At 41.3% G+C, this 10,399-nt stretch overlaps 1 protein-coding gene across 23 annotated transcripts in view; it reads left to right on the top strand.

Moving 5' to 3' along the window:
• Positions 1 to 7,074: 7,074 nt before the first annotated feature.
• tcf7l2 (transcription factor 7 like 2) overlaps positions 7,075 to 10,399 on the top strand; it is an 82,981-nt gene continuing 79,656 nt past the window's right edge. For 4 of the 23 annotated variants that reach the window (XM_023949766.1, XM_023949758.1, XM_023949753.1 and 1 more), the window contains exons 1-3: positions 7,081 to 7,663; positions 7,816 to 7,882; positions 8,070 to 8,194. In XM_023949766.1, coding sequence (XP_023805534.1) covers positions 7,475 to 7,663; positions 7,816 to 7,882; positions 8,070 to 8,194 — 381 coding nt within the window. In that variant the 5' untranslated portion in view covers positions 7,081 to 7,474. Of the gene's footprint in view, positions 7,664 to 7,815; positions 7,883 to 8,069; positions 8,195 to 10,399 lie in introns of all 23 variants that reach the window. The other 19 variants (XM_023949764.1, XM_023949762.1, XM_023949773.1 and 16 more) reach the window with 11 other exon arrangements.

Raw genomic sequence — 10,399 nt, 5'->3', positions numbered from 1 at the left:
AATTAGGACTTTCGAAGAGGACCACAAGGGCTGCAACCCAAACAAGGTAAAAGCAGGAGGCTTTGGGGCCTTTTTTTTTTAGGAGGGGGGGGGGATTTGTGTGTTTTGTGTGTGTTCATTTACTGTATATGTGTCCACATCTGATCTACCTAACAGAAGACTATCTCTGTGATTATGAAGGGTTTTGAAATCAATTCTCAGGAAAAGTGAACACTGGAGAGGTAATCAATATTTGAACCAAAAAATGCCCCTAAACTTCCTCCACCCGAATCCCTCCATGAGAGTCGAACACCAGAACAAAAGACCGACAGACCTTTAAGAGCAGCTGTGAGCCAAGAGTGTGTGTCATCCTGACAACAAAGAGCAGCTCAACAAAGAAATACTACACAGATGAGTACATACTCCGTTTTATTTTGTTTTCCCTCCCCTTTTTTGTGTCTAAGCGAAAAAATCAAGTTTAAAGCACTTCTGAATGTTACCATTTTGAGTCATCTTACCTGCAGAAATGACTACTTACTGATGTACACCTTAACCCTTTAATGCTACGTACTGTACATGTGATGCACAATCAAAAGGGGGGGTTAACAGAGATTTTTGAACACACTTTTAGCCTATGGTGTTAACACAGTACTACCTGAGACTAGCGCACGTGCTAGCCGTGCAAATCTCTTGCTCCAGACTTTTTCTTTCCCAGCTCTATTCTGATACATAAAAATCTTGGTGTCATAGAATTCCCTCTGGGCACAAATCGCAATTATTAATTTTTTCCTCCTTGATCAATTTTCAAATGGTTGATACTTTTGGGATTTACAAAAGATGCTACCGATAAGTCACTACCAAATCAGAGTCCCTGATTGGTCAAAGTTTAATTGGTTTAACATTAAACGCACATTCAATGGTTTTGTACACAGAGCCTGAAAACGGACGTAAAAACTTGTGCAGCGTTGCGTGAACACATATGTGCATTTATATAGACTTTTCATTGGAAGTGGTTGCTTGAACGAACGTTGCCAAGCAGATTCTGACACATTACTAACGTAAAGTATTGCATAATCACACAATCTCCAGAAAAGTATCAGCTGATTAATTGCGTTCACTATTGTAAAGTGTTCCTTATGAGCGCAAGGCTGCTTTTCTTTGCTTCAGAATATGTTAATTGCATAAACGGTTGAAGAGTTACAGTAGTTGAAATAATGTAAATGCCAATAGCAAGTTTTATTATGCCATTGTTTTATTTTTTTAATTCCCTTTTCTCTGTGGACATTTTTTTTTACTTGATAACTGAAAATTGGTTCCCGCCCATCATCTAGCTGGTGCTGCCTGAAGAAAAACAGTTCCTAAGGGAAAACGTTTGCAATCGTAACCCAAAGCAGGTCTCTGTGAAGCCATTTCGTAATGCAAAGAAGTGATGGCGTTCAAGGTGGAGACAAGTTCAAACCACAAGTTTAAAACATTTTTAGGGCGGTACCTCGCCTAACAAACCCCTAACATATCGAACGATGGGTATAGCAAACTCCACTGCTAATATGGCTCTCAGAATATACTTGCATTGTAAAGAACCGCATGTTTCCCTTGATACATCCTTTAAAAAAAAAGCATTATTCTATGGGATGATGATTGTTTTAGTTTGTACTTGCCATATTTTCTTGCATCAACAGGAAAAGATTTCCATGATTTACCATAATAAATCCCCTGCTGGGAAAAATTGCGTTATTTGAGGTACCTCTGTAAAGTATAGCTTTAAAAGAGGCCAATATGTAATTTGGATATAAAATTATCTTTAGATTAAGTTAACTATAGATGTATTATACAAAATCAACAGTGAATTCTGGCCTAATGGGGCCCCCGGTGAGTTTTTGGCCCTGGACCCATAGATACTCTAGCAGCGCCCCTGCCTCCACAACGACAGCAAACCTGAATCAATAAATGATTTGACTTTTTGTTTTCACAGAATACATTTATATCATTTAGATTTTACTTCGCTTTTTTTTTTTTTTTTTAAAAAACAACCTTGCAATGGTGTGACTTTTTAACAGAATAACTCACCTAAACTGCATCTAAAGTAGTAGGTTTCATAAAGTTCACACACTGCAGATCTTTCTAAACATCTCCAGGGAAACAAAAATGTCAAACTCCTGCCACCTTCTGCTTATTATTTACAGTTGTAGCCTCATTCTTCTGATCAGATCGGTCCATTAATTGATAAACCTGTCTCTGTGTTTACCGCTGTTTTCCTGTTTTCTTTGTAAAATAGAAATAATGACGGCAGCGTCAGACCTTCGAGATGCCAGCCTTTGCACCAGCTCTAACCTGCTTTCAATTTACCCTTGGATGATGTTTAACTTTCATTTGACTCTTATTGTACAAAGAATGTGGACTGATATCTCATTAATGGCCTCGTCTTCCGTTCTGTTAATGAAAACCCTGCCAGATGAACGCGACGTTGCACTGATTTACTCGCAGAGTCGACTCATTTGACGGAAGGTCGTGCCTGGTCGCTCGTTAATAAGCGTGCATGTTAAAAATGCTTTCCTGCTCTAAAGCTTCTATTTTTTTCAGGAACTTGTGGCACTAAAAGAAAAACTAAGTGAGAAAATGAGCAGTGAGGTGGGTTCATGTGAGCGTACTTTTGTTATTCCCCACTAAGGTTTGATTTTGGCTCAGAAAACTTTTGCCAAAAACCCACAAAGAGAGAAGCAAATCCAGCCCGCCACGATGCACACAATGACTCTTCATTCTGACCCCCGGAAAGGTCAACGTGTGCTCCGCTGTGACTTTAATTGAAGTCCCATTGTCAGGAACAAGAGGACGACACAGTTGCTTCTTTTCTTCCCTCACAATAGGGGCTCCTGCTTTCCTGGTGGAGGAAGCCCCTTCTTCCAGACGCTCCTGCTCTCTCAAGAAGAAATCGGAAAGAGTTTCTGAATGTTTGGCCCCTTTTCTGTTCTGTTTGTAACCTGAGATTCTACAAATGAAAAGGAGCTTTCAATTCCAAAAGAACGTACTGATGTAATCTTCACCGTTAAACTATGAAGTCTGTCAGGGATTTCTGGGACATCAACCTCATAATAACCTGAGTACACATAAAAAATATCTTCTCTAGCCATCAAGACATGAATCAGCGTAGAAAATTCCCTGTGGCTGCCTGACGCCTGATGCGTTTACTGTAAAGCTGTGTGAAAGCATTTCTCCAACCAGCAGCCACTGACCTTTAAGTAACATTTGGCAGCCAGCAGCAGCTTTGGCTCGTCCCTCCCTGCGAGATGCTGCGGTGACGGACAGGTGAGCGGTGTGTGCACCGGCCTGCAGATCTGCAGCAGCACGTCCGTTACCCCCGTCTCTCAGGTGGATTCCATGTTTGGAGAGTTCAGGACCTGCCTGGGCTCTTGATTAATGGCCATCGCGGCTATTTCTGAAAAACGCTTGGCTGTTTGTTTTGGAGGTGATGGGAGAAGCCTCACGGTGCCGGGCTGACACCGTTCCCACGATACCGAGCAGACGAGTTCTGGAGACGCTCTGCTTCTGGTTGCAGTGATATGAAAAGAGGTTGGGCCTCCATTAATCATGCAGAGAAAAACCCCTGACCCAGCTGCTGGGCCTTCTCACTGGAAAAACAAAACACACTTTTCATTCTGGGATTTGATCAGTTTGGTTTATTGACTCACAAACTTTTAACCAGATGAAATCCTTCTTGAGCTCTTTGCTGGAGTCTCATGAGAAATAATATTGATTTAAGATGAGTCGCAGGCTGGGGTGAATTGTTCCTCATTACACTATTATTTTCTGGGTTTGATTGTTGTTGTTGAATTGTTGATGAGGGCCGCCAACAGACAGGAAATAAATAAATACAAGGGAACCTGTTTTTACAGATTTTCTTGCTTTAAAGCCCCACTCCGATCATTCCCAGTGGTTTTTTAATTATTATAACGCTGTTTTTAGCCAAAATTTAAAAAAAAAAAAAAATCGGTGTCATTTTCCAGGACATAGCAGCAGTATTTCATTCAAAATTAGCCTCAGAGTAGTGGGTGGGACCGGCGCGACCCCGCCCCCCCTTCCCCTCCCCGTTGCTGAGAGCTCAAGCAGGGAGTTTGTGGCCCACCCAGCGTATTTTCTATGTCACAAATACAATCTTTTTCAAACAGCATCTTTTAATCTTAACGATTTGAATAAAGAAATATTCAGAAATGATACTTTGAAGATGAATTTTCTTCATTTCATCAAAAAAGGCCACAATGACTTGTAAAAAAACATGCCTCTTTAATAAAACAACCCCTTACAAAGCCCCCCAGATGAAAATCCTGGATTTAAGTTAGTCCGGAAGAATAACAACTAAATAAGTAACGCAACTATTTTCTCATCATCCCTGATGTATGGAATATAACTAAATCTTTTAAAAGATCCTTAATACGCTTTAGTGAGATGTTGGATTTAAGGACAACAGTAGGTCCACCATTTAAACCTCTAAATGCAAGAGTGCATATTTGTTATTTTATTTGCTTTCATTCTGACAAATGACATGCAGCATGAAACATGCTTTTCATAATCACTTCATTCTGTCTCTCCATTCTGCTTCCCAAAAATAATGACAAGGACCATTAGTCAATATATAATTGCAGCTAACACTATTATCTCGCTGATAGACTTTATGTGAGCAATAAATACCACGCATGTTAAACATCATGACTTTCTGCAATGTGGGGGGAGAGAAAAAAAAACAAACATTTGCACTCAACTAAACTGCAACTGAAGTGAAATGTTAAGTTTCACTTAGGGAACGTATATCTCAGCGGGGGGAACAAATGAGCGGCTGTAAAAACGAGTGCGGTTTTTGTGTGGAAAAAGGAACGAAATGTCCAGCAGTAATATGTTAATCAGGCATTGAGGGACCTTTTAGAAGCTGTGGTTGGCATCGTGGATTCACGATGGTTAATTAACTGTTTAGGAGGCTGGATAATGTGTGCTAAAGCTCCACATTCGGAAACTTCACTGATCCCACAAGCACGCTCGCACAAAATACAATTTTTTTATTTTAAAAAAAATAATATTTCATCTTACATCCATTTCTGTCCGTTTGTACAGGTTAACTATATGTTGCGTAGCAATTAAGCCTTTAGATTTTTTGGTTGCATTTCCTAGATTATGACACTAATACTGATTTTCAACAGTCTTCATGAAAGTTTTTTTTTATTTGTATTTTCTTTTTGCATTTCTGAGCAGTGTTTTGACTGCGGCTTGACTGTTTAATTATTCAGGATTTGTAAAAACCGCCAGCCCTGAGTAATCGGATACCAAAACACAAAGATAAAACTTCAGCAGAAGAAAAACGAGGCATTTAAAGTGTTTTGTAGATGCGTGCTTCAAAACAGATGTGTAGCCCCTATTTTCTGCCTCATTTAAAGCAGATATTTGGGGAAATAAACAAAAAAAACAACAATAATATAGTATTTATAAGCATATTGAGTAAAAGTGTTGTATATCAGGAAGGTTTGTGAGTTTTCCTTTGATTTGTTGGGATTTGTCACTAACAGGAAGTAGTGGTGGCTGGATGGAGGATTGTGTGATCAATCACTGCTGATGTCTCCAAGTTCCTCCAACTTTTGGCTGCAGGAGGATGGTGCAATTCCCCCCACCCCCATTTTTTTGTGTCTGTGTGTGTGTGTTGGTTTTCTTAAACAGACCTGTGGTAGAGATGAGTAACTGTAGCCAATATGGGACGTACTCCATCATCAGGAGCAGTGAAGACAGCACAGCCTATCATCATGTTATTAAAGGGTTCTGCAGATTACAATCACCAGAGGCTGGTGTCCCTGAGGCATGCACCACAGCACGCTGCTCCCCAATCCAACTCTCAGGTACCTGCTGAGGCAGTCCGGCCGTAGGAGCCCTCCTCTGCCTTTGGTCTGGTTGCCTCGTCCTCCACTGGCTGGCGAGGCACAGACGCAGCGGATGGGAACCAGAGGCGGCCGCCCCCTTCTCCCCCTCCTGCACGCTTCCCTGACAGTGCAGCCTCCAAGCCCAAACACTGCCTTCCCTTCATTCACATAAAGAGCATCAGTGATCGCAGCTGAGCGCAGTCGTCTGCTTTCATGATGGTGTCTGGTCTGCGTGTTGGTAGCACAAGCATTCACAAGAAAACATCCATTTTCATCAAAACGATCATTTTTAATCTGCTTTTTTCGGTCAAATTAGTATTCATTTATGCTTTTTTTTTCTTCCTTAGATTCATTTTTAAAGTATCTAGGAACGTTTGTCTTATATTTAAATACATGTATAGTCTTTATTATTTATAAATTCTTTAAAAGTGAATGTGTCACGCTTATTTTTAGGTTTACCTGCACTCAAATAAATTTGATGCAATTTTTTTTTTTTTGCAGTCCAGCTTGGCTGACGAAGAGAAAGAAAAACTAGAAATCTATCTATATAATAGGAGCTCAGCCTGTGCTGCCAATGAGGAATTCTGGGCGAGTCCCAGAGGACATCACACCTGTCAAGAAAACAGAATGCAACACGGCCTCCATCCCAAAAAATAGATCTAAGGAAACATTAACCAAAAATAATGAAAAATAGATCTGAGGAGCCGACAAAGCACAGAAAATAGGAAAAAACTAGATCAGAGTCATTCCACTTTGATAGGCCTGGAGTATTTAGTAAGGAGAAGAAAAAAAAAGACAAAAGTAGGTTATGGGAGGATAAATATATATATATATATATATATATATATATATTTGATTTTTTTTAAGCATTTATGTTAACTGTGGCTCAAGTGTGACAGACTGGTGGGGAATAGAGGAGTCAAACAGCCTGAGGAAGTGCCCTCTTTTCCTTTTTTTCCCATTGGGAGACCGCCCATGTGCGTTTAATCCACATTTGCAAACACTTCCCCATCTTCCTGCTATTTTACCATCACTGTCCTGCTCCCAAACTGCCTTTCCCCCCCCCTCACATGCTTTTTCACTGCAGTCGTCCGCAGACTTCCTCCAGCACTCCCTCTTTTCTTCTTCTTCTTCTTCCCCCCTCTTCCTCCTCCTCCTCCTCCTCCCTCTCTGTCCTTTTTTTTTTCCTCCTATTTATGAAAACGTCACTTCAAGTCCCTCCCTGTTTGAATCTCATTAGTTTCTTGTGTGTTTCTCCCTGTCAATAATCCCGAATCCAGACTCTCTCTATTTCCATCCCTCTCTATCTGTCAATCAGCGCCGCCTTTGAACTGAAAACCACTCCGACCAACTTCAACTCACTCAATCCGAGCGGCTCGGCTCCTTCTCCGGCTTCCCTTTTCTGCCAAGATTCCCCCTTCTTTTTTAGTTTTGTTTGGAAAACGCCGATACACAGCAGCAGCAGCAGCAGCAGCAGAAACTTCCAGCGCGGACTTGCGAGATCAACCGACATTAAAAAACTTTGGGCTTTGCCCCCCTTTTCAACCAGTTTCCCTTTTTTTTTTTTCTTCCTTTTTCTTTTTTGGTTTCCTCGGGAAAAAATGCCGCAGCTCAACGGCGGTGGAGGGGACGACCTGGGCGCAAACGATGAAATGATTTCCTTCAAAGACGAAGGGGAGCAGGAAGAGAAAATTTCGGAGAACTCCTCGGCAGAAAGGGATTTAGCAGATGTCAAATCTTCACTCGTGAACGAGTCGGAAACGAATCAAAACAGCTCGTCGGATTCGGAGGTAAGTTCAGATGAAAAGGCGGCGGAGCGGCCGCTAAGTTAGGGCCTACTTTTCTTCATGTAACGCCGACAGAGTACTGACACACAAAAAGAAGAAAGTTAACTCTCGTTTGTTAACTTTAACGCAATCCCTGTGTTTCATTGCATTTCAAGGCGGAAAGACGGCCTCCGCCTAGATCTGAAACTTTCAGAGACAAAACAAGAGAAAGTTTAGAGGAGGGTGAGTTTCTGCTTTATTGTTTTTATCCACCATGACATTCTGTGTAACCCGCGGAGGGTTACCTCCTCCGCGTTACTCCACAAGTGCGATTTATTATTATTTTCAAATGTGGGAAAACTCAACTTCACAAGGCCACCTTTATTTAAAAAAGTTTTCCTCTCTTTTCCCCCCAACCCCGCCATGTTAGCTGCGAAAAGGCAAGATGGAGGGCTGTTCAAGAGCCCACCGTACCCGGGCTATCCGTTTATAATGATCCCCGATCTCACAAGCCCCTACCTTCCCAATGGATCACTTTCTCCGACAGCACGCACAGTAAGTTCATTTATTTTACAGCTGCTTATGTGCTCACGTGCGTGCCGCTCACGGCTTCCGAGTGGGCTGCGGGAGTGTTGCCCGCAAAGTGGAAAAGGGGGGGACGAAAAAAGGGGAGAGCTAAATTTTTCCAACTCCCCCTGAAGTGTACAGTACGGCGGCATGCGTGCACTCCCGCGCGCCCTCCTCATGGACGGAGGCTAGCATGCTAAATGCTAATCAAAGGGGACTTTGCAGTTAAAAGGCAGGACTTGTTACCAAATGTCAACAAAACAACAACAACAAAAATAAAATATGATTGTGCTTATAAGGGTCTGCAGCAACACAAATAATTTAAATATCATCTGTATTTTTTTTTTTACATTTAAAGATGTTGACAGTCTCATTAATAATGCTCTTTAATTTAATTTGACACCTTTTTTTTTTTTTTTTTTTTTTTTACATAGATTCATGTAGGAGAGCTGCAGAAGCCCGCGCATGAAATCAATATGCAAATCAGCTTCTAAAAGTGATTTGCATGTGTCAAAAAAAGGATGCATTTAGGAACGCTTATTTTCCCTGTAAAACATAAAACGTTTCTCCCTCCTTGTAATATTTCTGTTTATTTAGAGACACATTTATTTATTGATGAAAGCAATTAGGAGGTGTGATTTTTTTTTTTTCCACCCTTTTTTTTTTTTAAACGAAGAGAAATTCGTAAAGTTGTATTGATATCATTTATTTACGTAGACACATTGAGCCAGCCTGTAATTATGCACACTTGCTCGCACCTCCATAATCTCACAGGGGAAGCGGCAGTTTTGGAAAAGCATCATTTTCTTAACAATGGGTGTTACTTTCTTGTATTTTTCTGTATTCTAAACGGCTGCAATAACAAGTCTGTGCTGAAGGACCTGTCATTTAGTTTTCCAAGGTGAAGGCAAAGACCAGGTATTAGGAAATTTGACCCCCACCCACTCACACACACCTCCCAATTAGTCTGCTTTGCCAATTACATTTGCCAGCATTTTTATTTTTTATTTTAAAACCAAACACACTCCTGATGTTCTCTTTTGTTTGTGACATCACTTCTTTTCTGTGAAACAATAAAGCCAAGTTGCCAGTGCGGTCACGTGTAAATCCTTTTCGGTGCGCGGCTCTCTCCGTGTGTGCCTGTTTGTTTTCGGCGCAGCACAACATTTGCCATTCTTTCTCCACTCTCAGCGAGCCAGCCTTGTTAAAGCTGCTGGCTGGTATGTGGAATTAGTCACTCGTTATTCTCATCGGCGCTGACACAAATGCACATTCACAAACAACCCACATGATTGGAGGTGAAGGACTTCCTTCTTCCAGCGGTGGAATTTTGTCGTTTTTTTTTTTTTTTTTTTTGGCGTAACAAATGCAGCGCTGCATCCTTCTGTCCGGTCGTTCTTTCACGCGGAAAGGTAACGGTTTCTGCAACACCTTTGCCCTGATATTACCCGTTACGTCCTCCTCATCAGCCACTTGTGTGACATATTTTTGTCCAAAAGTCTGTGGCGCACCTGAGCAGCAGCTCTGACAGAAGGAGCTCTTTCGGCTTCCTCATGCACTGCCTGGGCCCCCCGTGTCTGAAGCGCCCTGTGTGTCCAGCCATTAGAGCTTTGAAGTCAGCGGTGGCTGTAATATAAATCTATTAGACCCAAAACTGGCATAAATAATTCACCTGGACATTGATTAGCTGTCTTGCTCCCTAACATGTCATGTTGGGCTCTGAATATGACTGCTCGTATTATTAGAATGAGACTTTCTGTGTCTTGTCATGAAATCCTTTGATTCTCGCTGCTTTTTCTTCATCAGATTTATTCATCTCCTCTACTACGGTTTCAACGATGCTTTGATTTTTCTTCTTGAAATATTCTTTCTTTTTAATATATTCCTAAAATATATATTTTTAGCCAAACAAATAAAAAAAAATCTTTAATTTCTGCCTAATACATCTGCATATCTTGAGTTGTTTTGCTTTTTTTCTGAGGCTGCATGACCTGAAAGGTTAAAAAAATGAAAAAATATCCTGCATGTGGCCGTTAACTATAGTTTGCCTGACCCTCTGGGAGTCATAACAACTGAGGATTTGTTTTTCCTACCACCTAAGGAGGTTCACAATTTAGAATCATTTAGCAATTTGACGTGACGCTGTGGCCGGGCTTTAAAAGCCCTGCTGCTCCTGCCTCCTGCCTCCCGCCC

This window comes from Oryzias latipes, chromosome 19 (assembly GCF_002234675.1).
Source record: "Oryzias latipes chromosome 19, ASM223467v1".
NCBI lineage: Eukaryota > Metazoa > Chordata > Actinopteri > Beloniformes > Adrianichthyidae > Oryzias > Oryzias latipes.
Note: the sequence above shows the minus strand (reverse complement) of the source record. Positions and strands in the feature narration are given on the sequence as shown.